We start from the raw sequence: 19,796 nt of genomic DNA, 5'->3' as shown, positions 1-19,796 counted from the left end.
TCTTGACATCAAAGAACAAAACCACGAAAGTTTAATGGAATATTGAACTAATCAAAATATTTGTCAAGACACAAAACAAGATTATCAACTACATCTGTCATGTAACCTCGTTCAACAAGAATTTGATACGGTACCACAAATACTCTTTTACATGTTAGCATTCAATTCGTTGAAAACATAAAGTAATTTAGGTTTCATCAAGCTATTGTAATAAAAATGATTGATTCACAAATAAATCTAATAAAACTTAATCATTTTTAAACTACCGTATTTACCCATGTACCACCCGCCCCCATGTATGACCCGCACCCCTAATTTTCAACACACTCTCCAGGAAACTTTTTTTTTTCACTATAATGTCATTTACATGTGCCAGCATAAATAGGGAAAAAGAGTCTGTCATTGTAACAACAAAGTAAACACAGAATTTTATTAACATAAATTTTATTAACATAAATGCATGGAATATTAAGAAAAAACCAGTAATATTAAATTGCTAAAACAACAGACGTCAATTTGGTGAAATAAATTTTAAAATGTTGGTATGCAATAAAAACGATCGTCAACTGTTCAGTCCGTTTCAACATCCTGCAAAGAAAAATGAAGATCGTAGTGTTAACAAACTCATTCATAAAACCTGCCACAAAAGAAAACAACTGCAAGTAAAAATAGGGCCTACTTACACTGCCGTCACTAAGATCATCTATCATGCTGTCATCAGAAGAGTCATTGTCGTTCCAGACTGCGTCGTCTTCTTTCCCATCAAGTGAGTTGGAAATCCCATGGTTCAGTGCCGCCTTGGCACATCCCAGCGGGCGACGCAAGCTGTACACGCGGCGCACGACGTAGTTAACAATATTGCTTGTTTGCTATTCACCCACGCTACAATATGATAGTAACGGGTTGGATACTTATATTTTCATTGTAATAAATGCTTCCAGCATTCTGTAATGTACGATAAATCCATTTTTTTCAGTCTTAATTTTTGTCCAAAACCTCAAATTCCATGTATGACCCGCACCCCGATTTTTGAATGTTGTTTTTCGGAAAAAATGTGCGGGTGGTACATGGGTAAATACGGTATTTGCTTCAAATATGATTCATGTCTCAAAGCACTTCAGTGTCACTAAAATAGTGAATATAGCTGCCTGTTAAAGTGACTTCAAAACAAAAAAGTGACCAAAAAGTGACTACATAAATATTATACAATAATACTATAGACTATGTAAAACCTTTAAGAAAATATATAATCACTAAAACAATAAGCTAATGCTTTTAAAAAATGCACATACTATTATGTACAGTTATTAATTTAAGTCCTTCCAAAAAAATTCAAGCGAGAGTCCTTAAAACACAAGATTATACAGCAGTGCCATTAATTGAAAATATATATTAACTTACCTTTTATTTAAAATTGATCCATTGCATATAAACCTTTTGATACTCAAATGACAGTTCTTAAAACACATTTTACAACAGTAACATTAATAATAGAAAAATTGATACTCAGTAGAGGTAGGCCTACATATAGAAACACAAAATTATATAGATTTTGCGAAGGAAAAAACTCTATAGTGTCCACTGCATTTTTATGGTATTGAAAAATTAGGGAAATTGGTAAGCAAGCTTTACAATTTATGAAAATTGTAAAGGTCCTAACCGAGCTGCTTTATACATGAGCATAGCTACTGCCGTTAAAATAATACAGGAAATTTAAATCTAGACTTTTTTGAAAAATAATCAGATATTATTTTTGACTTCCTCTTTTCAACAGAGTGCTGCACTGCTTCCAGTTCCTGCTTCTCAGATTCTTCTTTCTTCCCATTAAGCACACCTTCAAGCATAGCTTGAGCTAATAGTATTTCAGACATGTTATTCTGAGAAACAGCCTTCTTTAGCCTACTTTTAGCTTCAAGGAATAGCTTATCCATAGCTTTTCATTTTTGCTCTTCTTCTCTCCTCAATATTTTCAACTTTTCTTCATCTATTGAAATCATCTCTCGTTCTTTAATTAAGTTTGTCCTTTTCAGTTCCTCTGCAACCCTTTTTTTCTCAGCCTCAGCTTTTAGTATTGCATCTTCCTCTAATTCCTTTCTCTTCCTCTCCAAGTGAGCCTGGTAGCTGGAATGCGCACTTTGAGCCATGGACAGAAGCTCTTTCGTCATGAGAACCAAATGAGGATTCATGTCAAACATTTTCAAACAACTTTTGACCATCATTGCAGCATTTAATGTTCTTTCAGACATGGACCCTCTTTCTTCTGTCAAAAACTTGGAAGAGACAGAGAAGCTGCGCTCCACATCTGCATTTCCATGTGGTAAAAAAACACAGCTTTCACTACTGCACTCACTTGAGGATACTTGAACACATTCAAGGTACTTTTCATGACAAAAAATTGCAACCAATAAAAATCAATACAATCACAGATATCAGGTACTTTTTCTTGTAACAGTTTCCATTCATCTTGAAGGACATAAGTGTCAATATTCATGGGCAATGCTTTTGAAACAGTGACAATATCTGAACAAATTCACAGAGAAACTCTCTCCTTTTGCTGAAGGAAGTGGAATTTTTTTAGCAATGGCTTGGACTTCAAAGAGGATTTAGATAGTACGTGTGAGCAAGCTTTTACAAAATGCTTCTGTACCATGTCAAGGAATGGGAGGCGGTCACACTCCCGCTTCTGAAATAAATAAAAAAAAGCAATTTCGTATCTATAATACAATAATTCAGCCTTCATAGTTGGTTTCTTTAACAATTCCACAATCCTTCAATACTTTGTACTCTTTGTTAAGTCACTCTTCTTTTTTGGAAGAAACGACAAAAAGTATTTTTTCACAGCACTCTACTGTTCTATGAGTCTAAAGCCCACCGCACACGGTACAATATTTTCTACTAGTTTGCTTACTAGAATGCTTACTGGTTTCTGTACTGTGTAGGCTACAAGCTGAAACACTAGGTGCGCTACAAGTTTCTGCTGCACACGATTCTAGCTGCCTTACTAGTTTTGTTAAGAGAATATTCTCCACAACAAATTTTTATTATGATAACTCACATTTTTTACTGCATACAAACAAGGCTCTTCTTTGTATGCATTTATTAAAACGAGAAGTTGGTCACTAGTCCACTTAATTCCATCCATGTTTATCACGACATGCACGCTTAGAAGTGTAAACAACCCCTCATTCTGTTTTCGGTAGTTCTGATTGGCCACTCCTTTAATATTGGCACACACCAAGCAACGAAAATAGGACGCTGTCTATTACGCAAAACCAGTAGCCCAGCTCGTACAGCTAGTATACAGTTTGAATTTGAGTGAAGAAACTAGTAGTAGAGCCAGTACGACTCCTAGCTTACAATATTGTAAGGAGTATTGTACCGTGTGTAGCGGGCTTTATTGTTGCTCCTTCTAGCGTGAGCCATCTTGACGAGACATGTTTGATAAAGCTGTGATGAGGAAGGTTTAGTTCAGTCTGCAACACAGCATAATCTTCCCACCTAGATGGCCAACCAGTGAAAAAGTCATGAACTGTTATCACTAAATCAGATGCACTTTCCCCAAATACATCAAGTCCACATAGAAATGCATTATGTAAAATGTGGAAATTGCAAGTTCCAATATCCAGAAGGTTTTTGTTTCTAATATTCTTCAATTCTTCATTCATGAGTCATATTGTTTTTTTGTTAAGATTTGGGCCATCACAGCCGAGCATCACAAGTTTCTGACGTGGTAACATTGCACTGTCCAATGCATTATTTATTTTCTCAAGAACAACTTCTGCTGTAGCTGATTCAATAAAATATGTTTCAAGATGGTGACATGATATTTTTTAAACTTTCTTACCAGTATCTTACAGCAATATGAAGTTCCTTTTTGCCGGCATTATTTGTAGTCTCATCATAGCACATGCTATAATATGCCCCTGCCAAGTCATCCAACAAAAGTTTCTGAAAGTAAGGGGCCAAAGCAACAGTCAAGAGATACCTTGCTTTTGTTCTAGACAAAGAAAATTTATCAGCGATTTCTGAACTACCATTACCATTGTTAGGAAACATACAGCCAAACAATTCTGCAATATTATTGCATGATGAAAAAGAGAAATTTGGTGCAACTCATTTTAAAACCCAATAAATCTCAACAGCTGTATAATTGTCACGCACACTGTACACTTGTAATGTTTTCTCTGCAATTGGTACAATATCTGCAACTTCTGTAGCACCTGTAGAACTTGAACAACTTGGCCTAACTGCTGCAAGTCGGAGAAGTTTTTTATGTAAATTTATTTCACAAAATTTCTTGTGTCTTGTAGTAATGCTGTGAAATGGCTTGAAAACCTTTAGTGCTGACACTGAAGGTCACACTAAATAACAAACAGGAAAGTTCTTGGTTATTATGTTTTCTTCCCCATTCATTGATGACATAACCATTCCCATCCTTTCTTTCAAGTCATTCAAGATTAAGCTTGCACTTCCCCATTTTTCTAGTAGGCGATTGTAGCACAGCTATAGCGTTGAAATCATATTATACCGTTCAAAATTTTAACACACAAACAAAACTATTTTACCGTTATTTTTAATAAGCGCCGGTAAACCCAACATGTTCCAACAGCCAATGAAAATAACATAGCACACTGCACTGTACTCGCAAGTTTCACACTAGACGATACATATAATAACTGACACGTTTTCATGAATCATGTAAAAAGTAAAACCGGAACCATCAAAAGTTCTTTATATCTTCAGTATTTTAATTTGTCCAACCGCAAACTCTATCTGTACAAATACCGTGTTTTTTTGTATTATCGTCGCACATTTTATTCTAAAATCAAGTTTGAAAAGTAGAGGTGCGACCAATATGTGGAAAAAAAATTTTTTGTTAGGTAAAGTTATTCATAAAAACAAAACCCGTTCATGGAAAGTACGTTTATTTAAAAAAAGGTGGAGTATACAAGAGCACGCCAAACAATCTATATTAATAATTCCCCAAACAAAAACCTTTCTTCAACTTTAAATAGAACCAAAACTCTAACGCGAACGCAAGTCACTTGAATCTGACGTGAACTAACGTGTCGTAGTACACACTTACCACGAAAGACTGCGGGCTATCAAAGGTAGTTAATTCGGCACCTGACAGAGAGCGCGCGTTGTATGCACTCTGCGAGATATCGATATTCGACTACGTGCGCGCGCTCTATACGGGAAGCAACATAACCAAACATGATGATGCGCTGGCTACATTTTTATAAGCGGTATGCCGCGGCAACGCAGACAATCAGATAAAGAAAATAACGTTTAAAAACGTCTTTATAAGAAAATTTACACGTCAAACAACTTCGTATTTTTCCGTTAATTTATTAAGTAAGTGGTAATGACCGAATAAATATTAGATTTCTACTTTAAAATACATCATTTTATACGGAAAGGATACCTACACAAAGCGCTCGGCATCTACTAGCGGGACCAAAAACATCATGCGACGTTTACGTGAGAAGTTTTTTTATCCCAATTTTGACAGCCTAAAATATGGTTGCGACAATTACGCGCGTGCGACCATTGTGCGATTAAACACGGTATACGCCGTACTTTTAGTTTTTTTTGTAGTAAAAATAAAAATGGTGTCATGTCTCATGCAATGGCCAGTGTCGGCTCAGTGTTGCCAAGATGCCAACAAATAAATGGGGAATGTCACTACAACTCTACGGAAATTCCGCAGCATTCCGGTACACACATGTAAACAAGATACAATTTTGGTTGTAATGTCCGATACACCTGGTATTTTCTTGTTGCACAATGATTGTATTCTGGTACGCGTAGCTGTATTTCACTACTGTTGGCAACATGTAGCTTGCGTTGCCGATGACAAGTACACACTTCACAACAAAAGCATACACCATGTGAAAATACAGCACAAATAAATACAAAATGAAATGGAAATAATATTTACGTCCTATTTTATTTTCAATGTATACTCACTGAAAAATTTCATTGTATTAAAAATGGCAAAAATAATAGCGAAGTTGGTATTGGTATGGACACTTCAAAAAAAGTGAAAAAAGTGACCAATAGTGAAAAAAGTGACCAACTTCGAGGCCTGATTGATTAAACAACCAACTCTCAAAAATCCAATAGTTTAACTCAGTCTGAGCATTCATAAAATAATGAAAACTACAAGACCACTGGGTAAGTATTTAACCAAGCGACACAAAAGCAGGCTAAAATAATTTATATTTATGAAAAATACAACAAGTGGATGCTTAAACAATTTTACATTTGTACTTTCACACAATTTTTTTTTTTACATACCCTTTTTGTTGTATTCTACTTACAAATGCTAATAAAGCATTGTTACCAAGTCTTTGCTTTATTCTCGAGATTTGGTTTAAATTCTCGTCGTAGCTCGTACGTGGTTAGATGGACACAATGACTGCCAGTTCCGTTGTACGTCGTCGAAGTATGCTTGAGAACTGGCCAAAAATGGTTGTCGATTCTGGTAGTATATTGTGTGTAATTATCTGGACACAATGTATTCAGGTTCCGTAGACCTTCGTTTAACTAATTCACCATCCGAAGACGTCAATTGACTAATGAGGTCTCGTAAACTTACTTGAGTTCCAGTTCCGTTGGTTCTACTGAAGTTTCTTCTCCATGAAACATCTTAATACATAGCACATAACTCTTCTATTTCACAGAAAGATTTTTGTTTGTAAACAAATTTAAAACGGAAGTAATCTTTTGACAACTATTGCAAAGTTTCTTCGGCCTTTTAAATTTAGAATTCATAAATTGTATAGACTTGAAGATATTAATTATCTTTTGATCAATACTTGATCTTCTTTTCCAATCAAAAAGTTCTTATTTTCGTTTATACCCTTTGCTTCCGTAGCAAATGGCATTCCCCTACTACCAACACCTCCTCATTCATGACCCCTCTCTCACGGCGACACTGGTGCTCCCGTAATTCCCCTCCACAGGACCACAGTTGCTTGGGCGTGTTGTACTCTCCTCCCCTGCCGTTAACCGCCCGCGATGGTCATTTGTTTAGTTACAAGCGAGCAGCGAGACGAGATGACGTCGTCATTTCCTGTTTTGTTTTGATTGTGTCGTTTTCGTTTTGTTTTCGTCATAAGTATTTTGTTTTGTCAAAATTTATAGATTTTTATTAAATAAACAAGTCGGTAGTACAAGGGACACTGATAATGCGTCTACCAGTGCGGGGAAGTAAAAAAAAAAATGGAAATATTGCAAATACGATGATAGCTAATTGGACTTCGGCTTTACGTCATTAGAAGTAAACAATGAAGAAAGACCGAAGTGTGTGCTCTGTTTGAAAATTTTTTCAACCGAAAGTATGCTTCCAAGTAAATTAAAGCAACATCTTGAAACCATTCACCCGGCTATGGTTGAAAAATCGCGTGAATTTTTTTAATAGGAAATTTAAAAAAAAACACAAAATGTGTTTACTCAACAAGCCTCAGTACCTAACAACGCCCTGTTAGCATCCTTCAAGGTAGCATATAGTGTGGCAAAATGCAAAAAAACCTCATACTATTGCAGAAGAGCTTGTTCTACCAGCTGCTCTCTACAGGTGTATATTATGGTGGGAGAATCGGCGGGAAAATTAATTTCTAAGGTATCCTTATCTAACAACACTATCAGTCGAAGAATCCATGACATAGCTGAGGTTCTAAATCGCCAATTAATAGAAAAAATGAAAGGAAAGGAATTTGGTCTGCAACTTGACGAGGCTACTGACAGTAATAATGATGCACATCTGGTTACGTACGCTTTGTGGCTGACAATATTATTGTCGAAGAACTCTTATTCTGCAAAAACATTACAGAAAGTGCAAAGGCTCATGACTTGTTTGAAATTCTTGACAAGTTTATTACAGAAAATGGTTTGAATTGGGAAAAATGTATTGGTGTATGTACAGATGGTGCTCGATCAATGTCTGGCAGGTACGGAGAATTACAAGCTCTTATTTTTAAAAAAGCCTCGCATGCTGTATGGACCCATTGCATCATCCATAGAGAAGTGCTTGCGTCAAAGTCGATGAGTTCTGAATTAAACCAAGTATTAGAACATGTCATTCGCACTGTAAATTACATTAAAACTAGACCACTAAAAGCCAGACTTTTCAAAAAACTATGCATAGATATGGGAGCTGAACATACGGCACTGATATATTATTGCAATTCACGATGGCTTTCCCGTGGAAATGTCTTAATTCGTGTGTTCGAATTGCATGAAGAAATTCACAGTTTTTTACAACAAGAGCATCATGCAAACTCCAGATACTTTGCTGAACCAGATTTTTTGCTAAAACTAGAATATTTGTGCGACATATTTGAAAAACTTAACAAACTGAATCTGTCTTTGCAAGGCAACAACATGAACATTCTGAAACTACTGGAGAAGATCGCTGAGTTTAAGGAAAAACTGCAGTTTTGGATTAAAAATTAATGAAAATCGCAGTCAAGATTGTTTCCCGCAGTTGTATGAATATGTGACATCAAATGAGCTTGTTGTCTCAGAAGAGCTGATGACTCTTTTCACGGAACACCTTTCGAAGCACATTGAATGGTTTTCAAAATACTTTACCGAAGACGATATCGATAAATATGCGTGGATCCAAGACCCATTCCATGCACAAGCTCCGCCAGAATTTACATCGGAAGAAGAAGAAAGTCTCATTGAACTCTCTTGCGACAGCAGCCTTAGAACTAGATTCACATGTTCCGATTTGGTGGAATTTTGGATATCGGTTCAAAATGAATATCCCACTTTAGCTTCAAAAGCTATAAGAATTTTCATTCCTTTTGCAACATCTTATTTGTGCAAAGCTGGGTTTTAAGCTGTAGCTGTAATCAAGAGCAAATATCGCTCAAAGATCAATGTGGAGCAAGAAATGTGAGTAGCAGTGTCAAACCTTATTCCACGTTTTGAAAAAATGTGTGAAGATCACCAAGCTCACCCATCACATTGACTAGCTAGGTAGCTATTCTATTTTATTTTTGTTGTTCTTAAATTACTCTTGAATGTTTTTGTGTTAATTTTATATTCTTATAAATATAAATATACAGTTCAGATTCATAATGTGGATATTTTAATTTTTGTGCTTATCTACCTAACTAGTATCATTGTACCTATCTATTTCGACGAGCCAAATAGGTTAGGGTGCCGAGACAAAATAGTAAACATGTATGTGCGCCGCGGACTGAAAAAGATTGGGAAACCCTGGCCTAGACGATTGTCTATCATTCACTACACATTCCATACTGTTTCACAGGGTAACATGAACTATCAGCTTTTTATCAGTCAACAAACACAAAATAAATTAACAAAAGACATTCTGCTTAATTTATATTACAAATTATAATTTTGGGCTCCATATTACAAATAAATGCATTAAAAAAACCTTACTTGAATCTTCTGCGAGGAATCTTAGATCTGCTTTTTAGTAATAAAACACATCCACTAAAATAAAATATAATTTTAAAAAAATATATAGAATTATTTATTTAACTTAGCTTCAACAAAAATGTTAAATCACAGATATACTTTTATACCAAGAAATTAAACATACATAGTTTATTTGAATAAAATCATAGAGATAAAAATAAAATTTGCAAGGAATAATTTAGAAAATTATAAAACCATTTTTATTTCATAGTCCAATGAATAAAGGAAGAATATTTCTCACAGTTGGTCATGGTAATAAATAATAGGTTTTTTTTTTTTAAGGGGGGGAGAGGTTTTGATGGATTAGGTTATTAAAACTAAAATGAAATGTTGGTTCAGTCAGTTTAGTATTATCGAAAATTCTTAATGACTGTAAAATATTTACATCCTTGCGACATGGAGTTTATTCCCGAGGGATCGGAACTGTTTGTGTGTGGCTCTCATTCTTGTGAACTGTATGCTTCCATGATTCAAGCTGTAACTCTTTGCAGTATGTACCACGTCTTACAAATCAAGCACACATTTATCTATGATTCTTACATTGATACTGAAAATGTTCGTGGATTCTTGATATGGTTAATTTTACCACAACTGTATGAACAAATAAAAGGGTTGTAAGTTTGGCAGTTTATAATGTTCAAAACAATACAGGCTTCATGATTATAGATATAAGTTGTTATGGAAGGTGAATAAGTGTTTATGCACAAGGCTAAATGACACTTCAAATCTTCAGACTAAGCAAGGCTATTGATGAAATATTCAAATGTGTTGTAATTACCTTGTATCATAACTCAATCTTTTATAACTTAGATATAAAACTCATATGGGGGTTTGGGGGCGCAGATCCCAATGAGCGAAAGCGAGTCTGCTGTTTATATACTCACACACAGCATACACAGAATTTAAGTCGGAGGGAGGGGCAGGGATAGAAACACTTTGCCTTTAAATCCTTTCCATTTTTAGGACGGGGGGGGGGGGGGGGGGGGCTGCTATTTATCCTCCCTCCCCTTCAGTACTCCCCCTGAATCTACCCCTGCTCAAACACAATGTTAAGTTTGTCTGCATTGTCAGCAGTCATCAATATTGTAAGCTTAGCCTCATTTTCGTATCTTAAAAACTCAAATGGTAAATATTTTAGATCAAATAAATTTTGTGATTGTAAAAGACAACCTAGTATCCAAGTCCAAAAAGTCACATCATTATTAAAGGAACTCAGTATTTAAGCCTTGGCCTGTTATGAAGACAGTAACTTGCAATTTAATTTTCCAATAAAAAAAGGGACATGTATTTAAAATTTCTTTTTGCTATCACAGTGTATTTATTATGTGTTTATTCAAGAGTTTTTCCTTTCTTTTGTTTTCCAGAACTGTCCCCATGGTAGACCGACCATGCGACATTTGGTGAATTTGGTAATGTGTGACAAATTGGCAAGTAATGCCATAAAAGCGCTTGCACAAAGTGCTGTCTCCTCATAAGTATCATTTAAATGACAAAGCATTCAGTCACTGTTTTCATAGTCTCTCCATGTCTATATTCCTGTAATGAAGTGTTTAATGTTCATGTGAAATAACTTCATTCCAGTTACAATGTTTGCTCCATTTTTGCTATAATTTTTTGAGATATTGGAAACTCTAATGTTTTCAGTTGTGTATGTAAATATTTTTTTTACCTGTATAGTGTATGTGTATGTAAACTTTTATAAATATTGAAATTTTGAAAGAAAACAGTTTATTTTTTTATATTATGCAGCTAACCTAACCTAACCTAACCTAACCCAACCAACCAACCAACCAACATTTCACTTCTTGTTCATCTAATTTTACAAAACACCCTACTCATCATATTGATCAAGAAAATTTTTGTGAACTGCAAAATACAGTGAAATCTGATACATTTCGTGAAAAATGTAAATTTTTATTTTAATGCTGTGTTCCCAAATCAGTGATTAAATAAGCTCATATTTACGTTTTTAAACCGTATATATTTACACGTTTTCATCAACTGCAGTCAAGCAAACAGTAATTTAGTTTGGCAATATTATAAACTAGGGATGGGATTTTCGAATCTTGGATTCGTCGAATATACCGAATCCTATGGATTCGAGGATTCGTAGGATCCGAGGTGGGATTCGAGGTGGGTTTTTAAGAGTTTTAGGTAGTAATTTAAAATTGTAGTGCTGGGCGAAGTTTGAAAATTTCAAACCGAACCGAACCGAATCCTTACGTTCGGTTCGAAACCTCTTAAAATATATTCGAAAAACCGAACGTTCGTTTAAAAAAAAAAATTACGTTTTTATCATTTTCTAACCCCCATTTGAGACCATTCACAAAACAGCACAACAAAATTCCATTACTTGTAATATTCCGACTTTTATTGCATAATCGTCGCCTCAACAGTTTCAAGCGCAGACAAAATAATAAAAAAAAGTTATTAATCGTCGCATAACTCTCATAGCATTTTTTCATATAGGCGCGCTTTGTTTTTTGTTTACTTTAGAGAATTTTGTATGCATTTCTCGTACTACGTAATATAAACTATCGTACAAATGCCAAAGGTATTGTATATTATACCTTTAACTATAGTGCGTGTACGAGAAGTGTTGTAAAATCACCAAAGATTGCGTACCCCATACGTTAAACTAAAGCGCATGTACGAGAACTCTCGTATTTCGGCCAAACTAACGTGATCAAGTTAACACAAGACAAATGCGGTAGGAAATGATTACGTAAATTACGTATTTTAAATTACTGAAATGTATTTATTTTCTTTGGACTTTTTGGTTATAACAGTCAGGTACTGAAAATATTAATTTAATCTTGTGTATTAAAAGTACTGGTCCAGTAAATATTACAGTACGGTACTAAGTTGACTAGTGTAGTTGCGGCAGCCATCATTATTTCTCATGTTTTCTTTTTTCCGACGCAAATTTTTATAACCACACTGACTTACGTTACGTTTACAATATTATTGTTCTTGAGGTGATTTGCGACTAGCAGGACTTACGTCGTTTAAGTTTTCCAAATAGAGAAAAGATAATGACGACCCAGATGACCCAGAACCACCCCAAAAAATGTCTAAATTTTCTTCTGACGAGCAGCATTCTTCCAAGAAAACAGCAACTGCAGTCAGCGGGTTTTGTAATGTGGATAGGTAACTTAATTCACATTCGACTTTTTTTTAATGTCCTATTAAAAAGTTTTACTTTTTAAAAATGTTAGGTTATGTCTACCACAAAAATATGTTGTGGCCTTATGCTGAATTTTCGTTATCTTTATAATCTTATATTTTTTTTAATGAATGTTAGTGTACACTGAAAAAGGAAGATAGTCTTTTTGAATTTAGATGGAATTTCTTCATGAATTAAAAGTATATATATCTAAAGAAATTAAATGAAAAATGATTTTCTCTAAACTGTTTTCTTTCCTTCATTATTTATTGCATAAACTTTACTTATAAAATGTTTTGCAATGTTTTAATAAAGCTAAGCTATATAATGTTTTAATTTTACATATGGCTGGAGAACCTTTCTTTCTTACCATTCAGTTAAAGACCAAAATGCTGGTGGTCGGTTCATTTTAATTCAAAACAATTATTTCTGTATGAGGTTCGGTTCGGCTTGGTTCAAAATTTTTTTGCTATGGTTCGATTCGGTTCGGTTCGGTTCGAAACCAGATAACTGAGGTTCGCCCAGCTCTAGAAAATTGTATACCTAAACTGTATTATAAAGGCAACGGAAATAGCACAAACATAAGATAAACTACGCTGCATTTTGTCAATTAGCATAACTACTCGATCATTTCCAACCTTCAATAATATAACATTGCAGAAAAAATGTAATTTTTTTAAATGGTGTCTGTTATACAAATGTATTTTATTGAAAACATAGGAAGGATTAATTTAACAGAGAATTAGACAGATGCAAACTTATGTGTGTGGTTTTTGAGGTTATTTGTCTCTATTTTATATCAGGTGTATACACTATGCACTTATTTTACAATTTTATAAATACACATGTGATTTTTTTTAATACATAGTCCTATGTAATTTTTTAAAATAAATGTGTGATTTTTTTTAATAACATGTGGTGAAGTTTAGTGTGGGACTGGGATTCGAGATTCGATGACAAACACTGAGGATTCGAACAAGGATTCGGATTCGACCAAAATGTGGATTCGTCCCATCCCTATTATAAACACAATTTCTGCTAATTTCATCTGATATCCAGAACCATTATTTTCTTTTGAGTAGCAAGTTCTGTATCATCATAGATACATACAGCAAGAGAGCTGATATTGTGTCGCATGGTGTTATATTGATTGTGACTATAGATCTATACACTGTTGAAACTATGGAGTGTCCGTGATTGTTGACATTTATTTATTTTTTTGCACTTCTGGTACGTATAATGAAACAAATACAAATAATATTTGTTTTTACGTTTGAAATGTCACAAATGTGCTGTGTTTTAATCATTCACACAAGTTTTCCATTATTGTTTGGCGAAACAGTAGTGGAAAAAAACTTTTGCATTCTTGTTGAATGTTTAAAATGTCGCTTATTGTTCGTGTTTTTGATTAGAAAGTCGCATTAAAATATAAAAGAAAGTTTTTATATTGCACAAAAGACTTGACTTCAACAGTGAATGTTGGTATACAATAAACTCATGAGGTATGCTATGTCAAATATTCATAAGGAAACGAATATTTGTTGTTTCGAAGTGTTAACATTCGAGGTAGAATTGAATAGGAATAATATTCTACAATTTGTAATTGAAAATTTGGATGTTCTCACAGGCCTAGTTATTAACAGGGGGGGAGGGGTCCCAAGCTGGAGCTCACTGATTTGGCTTAAACAGTGTGAGTAGAAGCAGGTGGGTGCCCCTTTCAATGTTCCATAATTTCTTGCCTGAGTATATGTATATATTTAAAATTAATATATTCAGTTAATGCATCTAAACAGGAATTGTTTTAAATGATAATTTTTTTAATTGTATTTACTCTAGAGCATGGTTTGTGATTTTAATTTTTGTCCGACATTAGTAATATTTTGTTATATTGCAATTTGATACTTTTTATTTTCTTTTGTGCGTTCGGAGCATATGGCTAATGGCTCTAGCAGTACGACTTTTCTACTAGTGAAGCATGGTTGCTACAATCTTGGAATTTCAAAATTCCTTACTTTTCCAGACCTGAATTGAAAAATTTCCCTGACCTTTCAGACACGAATAGTCCTGCAGCGCCACTCATTATTAATACTTTTTCTGCAGGAAAAGAAGGTTGTGTGTACCGTTAATAGGTCCCATTTTTTTATTAAAACATATGCATACCAAAAGAAATTAACAATTACATAATAAAAACTCTTTTCTCAGGAGAAAACTAACACAGAATTTCAACTGCTCCTATGTTTTTACTCAATATAACTCACCCTATTAAAATTGTCATTCTGAAGGAAAGATTCATTTCTGGAGGGAAAAAAAAAGTTATAAATTGCATTTTTACTCCCAGACACTATTTACAATAACTCAGTTTTTTTTACCAGTAGTTTACCACTCAGAGTGGTTAGATTAGCTTTTATATGTTACAATTAGTGTAATATAATAATCAGTTGTGATAAGTTGGCTACAATTAAAATATTTTGAAATAGTGTGACTAGGTTAACTACATTAAAAAACTTTGAATGCATTAGAATGATAGGTTATGAATTACCTATGTGGCTAACCTAACCTAAAATTTGATGTTGATGTTGCTGGGGGTTGTTGGAGTGTTAGAGAGACGTTAAATAAGAAGGGCGCCACTGTGTCTAGGGGGGCACGGACCCTGATGAGACTCTTAACTCTGGGCGTGACGTCGCTCGTGTGGAGACGTGACTCGACCCCCGTACACTGCCTACGGAATAATTAACCTGGGTCCGCTCTCAGCAACGGGCACGCTATGTAGTAGCATCGTGGGCTCTTATGGCGTCCCACACGCCAAACTGGAGTTCATACGTGGTCAAACGAAAAAAGACAAGTTCGATAACACTGTGATTTATTGTAGACTACACGGTAAAATTCCCGCTTGAGCACGTTACAAAAGAACTAGAAAATAAGTTGAAACTGTTTAAAACCCTTGAGGTGCGATCGGTTTACGGGCTTTCCAGCCACCACGTGGTCGGATGTTACGTTCAGAGGTAGGCTCCGAGGAAAGCGAAAACGATTAAGAAGAAAAAGAATTACACAGAACAGGATTACCAGGTCAGTATAGCGAAGTTGAAGTCCTCGGAGTGCAGAGCACGTCCTACCTCGGGTGGTGATGCGAAGCGACTGGGGCGAGCGATGGCCGCCGGGGTGGCAGGACAGTATCGTTGCGCGCCAAGACGGATAGTACCGTTATTCCGAGCCGTATCGCGCCGTGGCATATTTAATAAAACCAATTAAATTACCACACACCCTTTTACATTTTACCCCGGTGGTTCATGAACCGCAACCACGTAATAATTGAATTAAAGAAGAAAGAATTAAAGAAAGTTACAGTAACTGGATGGCCTTCGGCAAGTCTGAGTCTGTGGCAGCCCTTTAGCATTTCTGCCGAAAGGAAAACAAATGAAATAATTATTCCCTGAAACTTACATACACAACACTAGGGATAATTAAAGAAATACAATGGTAATAATAATAATAATTCAATAAATTAGGAGGGAATGAGGCACTGGCTCGACTCTGCCTCTTTCCGGGCGTTCATACACACACACACGCATACGTTGGCCGCGGGAGATTCAAATGGATGGGTCAGAAGAAGGAGTGGTAGGAGGGTGGTAACATATCGGGCTCTAGGGGGCGTGGCCCCGGTCGACATCAATGTTAAAACGAAAAAAACATTAACAGTACTGAAGTAGAAACCACTTAATAGAATAACGTGTATAACAATATTCGTAATGTAATTTAAATTACAAATAATAAACTTTAATTATTTATTTCATATTTACCGGAGGTTACCAGTTTAATTGAGGTTACCTGATTTCAAAAGCTAGTTTTACCAGTTACTTCATACAGACACCCTTGAAGATTTGCTGATTATGGTCATGCCACACACTTCTTTACTACTTAAATATACTTAAATTCTTTAATTAATAGTTTAATATTGTGAGGAATAAAAAAAAATGGAAAAAAAATGTTACCAGTTGGTATCGAACCCAAACCAGTGGATTGCCAGATAATGCACTTGACCACTGCCCAACGCCACTGATGTGAAAACTCCTGAACAATATCCCTCGAATTCTACTTTTGAAAGGGGCATCTACCTGCATTTACTCACACAGTTTAACCTAAATCGGTGAGCCAAACTTGGACCCTCCCCTTGTAAGATGCCATAAATTAAATTGGGTGAAAAAAAAAGAATTGGTTAGTTGCAAACATTTTACATTTTTATGACTTCCCTCATAATTGCCTCTCTGTTCTGGAGTTCCTCTACTCAGCACAAGGGGGAAAGGAGAAGGCGACAAGGAATTAAAACGATGGTCAGGATCTCAGTGGCTACCTCACCACCAGGTAGCCGAGTTGCTAGAGGCACAGCAGCGCAGCTGAGTCATGGGATGCGTGGTTGAGGTGTGGCGAGTAAACCCTGCAGGGGTTCCCACCAGAGCATGCACAATGTGACATTCGGGAAGACTAGCAGAGAAAATTTCCAGTGCAAGGCCATTTATTGTGCCAGATGATCACAAATGGCCAAATCTGGTTTCCTTGACACACATTGACAACTGCCTGTATAGTGCATGAGACGGGACGGGATCTGCCATTAGTGAAACAATTCAATGCACTGGGCAGCCCTTCCACACACAGCCTTAAGAGGGATACAGCCCCATCATCTTGGATTTTTCATTTTTTTTTGTTGCTATAATTCAAATTTTTTAATGTTAATCCCATTTTTTGGTATGTCAAGGCATAAATCATATGTCCTAGACCTTCTATACCTTGTTGCAACCACATATTTACCAATAGGCTCAAATGTAATTGCTGGGAAAAAAACTTGTTATTTCATGTGGACGACTAACACGGTGTATTATGATAATCACACCAGTTCACGAGTGTTGACTTCAAACTTAAGCCAAAGCTTAGTCCGATGCCACGTTGAACCAAAAAATTTAGCATCGAAGCTTGATTGCGAGCTGTATCAAAACATTTTTAACTTCAAGATGGCGAGACCTAATTCCCCTTAAGCAATCCTTAAAAGTTAGATGATATTGGAGAAACTGGCTAATAGTTTTCATTAAGGAAGTGAACACAATTATGTTAACAGCTGTATTTTGATCTTAAAAAAATAAAAAATATATGCATATAATTTCCATCACTGTACGTAATTATTAGTAGTTTGTAAAACACGGTTTTTAACAGCAGGCGTCTAACATTTCTGCGGCAGACTTTTTCAGCTCGACTCTCTCATCACAAGGAACTCTCTTTAGAAGTACAAAACCAACAACTTTTTTGGATAAAGCTAAGTACTGCTGAATATCTTTTTTCACATTATCATCACAACCGTCAACTTTAAATTTTTTCACTGGTTGTGTTCCCTGAATGCTACCATTCACACTTGGAGCACAACACTTGTGCACAAACTCAATTTGTGATTGATGAGAAAGATATTGTTTCATGGCAAGCACAGGTTTTTGATTCGGTAAAATCTTCTGTAAGTAGGCTGCAACTTTCTGTTGGGATGCCTCGTCGTCCTGTACAGAAGCTGCAACTATCTCCGCATGCTGGGTGACGTGGGCGAAGTACTCAAACGCCTCGAGAATGGCCTCTGACACCAGGACGTTCTTGTCCTTGAGGAGAGTGGCGAAGAGTCCTGCTACCAGCTTTGACACAGCCGATTGGTCTGCGTCCATGTCCATGTACTTGTCGCCGAGATTTCGTAGGATCATAACCACACACAGCTTCGCAGATGAACATCTGACTGACACCAGCTTTCTCATGCAACTCAACACCTGGAAATAAAAATGAGACATATTTGGTTTCCTTAAAAAATTGTACTCACCAAAAAAAATTATTCTGTTCAAATGTGGATAGTTGTATGAGTTAAATGAAGTAGACAATGTCTGTATTCTGCACACTTAAGACTTTAGCAATTGCTGTGATGGTTCAACAGATGTGTCACTGAAAAAGAGATTGTATTTATGATTTTATATATATAAAGATGATGATGTACAATATAAATTTTCTTAAAATAGCAGATCTAGAAGATGGAATGGCAAAGGGCATCCTCAATGCTATTATAGGGTCTGATTGATTTCAGTATTGCTGACCATGTTTCTGTGAATTTAGGTCATTTACTTAGATACTTGCCCATTGTTGCTTATAGTTCACTTACTCAGTCCCCACCTGGAGTTAGTGTTAAGAAATATGTTTACGCATCATATGTCAGATATATTTGCATTACTAAATAACATTCATGAATTATAGTTGCCTAACAAGATGAGATTGGAATTTCATAAAATAAATAGTATTGTTGTTGCTAAATGAGTTTGATAAGAGTTATGAAAGGAAATTCACATCTAGTTGTATTAACATTGAAAATATAACCAAACAAAATTTTTATATATTTTTATAAATAAACAGAAAAACTGTAAACTGATAGAAAATATCTTCAATAAAACATTGTAAATGATGCAGTAAAGCAACTATAGAATAAGAGCAGAAATGAGAGATGTAATTCTTAGCTCAAACATAATGTAATATATTTAGACAATTATGTGCCCCAATACCGTAATCGCTCGCGTAATGTCCGCAGTAATTTGACCACATTTTTGGCCCAAAAAATGGGGTGCGGACATTATACGAGGAAAAATACAAAATTTTGTGTTCTATTCAAGTCGTGCGTCTTTGTTCTAATGATAAAGGGCGGGGGAGGCAGCGACGCGGCAGAAGGAAGAGAGAGGCAACGACTCCGCAGGGGGGTGAGAGGCAGAGGCAGCGCTGTGACAGGAGGGGAGAGAGGCAGAGGCGTGGCTTAACCTCCCTCCTGCCAGCTAGCCAGCCAACCAGACAAAGGAGTGTTAGAATCCTTGACCCACTTCCCTTCCTCCTTCACTTCCCCTCTTCTTCTCCGACAACACTCCACATCAACACAGCGGCAGCGCCCTAGACCAGCTTTCTTTATCTTTAAGTCGTTTGAGATAGGACTAACTGCTTACGTCTGGCATGCCTCACGACGGTCCTACTGAGAACGGACACTTACAAAATCACCTCCCGCCGCTCACAATACATGGCTTGTTGTTTGATGCATGCCAAGCTGCCCTGCCCTCAGATAAACCCAGAAAAACACGTTTTTAAATTTTTCTCAAAAATGTTTACAAAACAAGGA

The 19,796-nt window shown here is 35.9% G+C and overlaps 2 protein-coding genes across 10 annotated transcripts in view; one reads left to right on the top strand and one right to left on the bottom strand.

Annotated features, from left to right (window-relative positions):
* Positions 1–11,359, top strand: part of LOC134542041 (mismatch repair endonuclease PMS2-like) — a 71,796-nt gene extending 60,437 nt beyond the window's left edge. For 3 of the 4 annotated variants that reach the window (XM_063385901.1, XM_063385908.1, XM_063385917.1), the window contains one exon: positions 10,827–11,357. In XM_063385901.1, coding sequence (XP_063241971.1) covers positions 10,827–10,937 — 111 coding nt within the window. In that variant the 3' untranslated portion in view covers positions 10,938–11,357. Of the gene's footprint in view, positions 1–10,826 lie in introns of all 4 variants that reach the window. The other variant, XM_063385892.1, reaches the window with a different exon arrangement.
* A 6,364-nt stretch (positions 11,360–17,723) lies between these two features.
* LOC134542061 (FIGNL1-interacting regulator of recombination and mitosis-like) overlaps positions 17,724–19,796 on the bottom strand; it is a 50,522-nt gene continuing 48,449 nt past the window's right edge. For all 6 annotated transcript variants that reach the window (XM_063385968.1, XM_063385951.1, XM_063385941.1 and 3 more), the window contains one exon: positions 17,724–18,420. In XM_063385968.1, the coding sequence (XP_063242038.1) occupies positions 17,824–18,420 (597 nt within the window). In that variant the 3' untranslated portion in view covers positions 17,724–17,823. The remainder of the gene's footprint in view (positions 18,421–19,796) is intronic.

This window comes from Bacillus rossius, chromosome 1, assembly GCF_032445375.1.
Source record: "Bacillus rossius redtenbacheri isolate Brsri chromosome 1, Brsri_v3, whole genome shotgun sequence".
In the NCBI taxonomy this organism is placed as follows: domain Eukaryota; kingdom Metazoa; phylum Arthropoda; class Insecta; order Phasmatodea; family Bacillidae; genus Bacillus; species Bacillus rossius.
The sequence above is the reverse complement of the archived record's forward strand: the minus strand, read 5'-3'. Positions and strand labels throughout refer to the sequence as shown.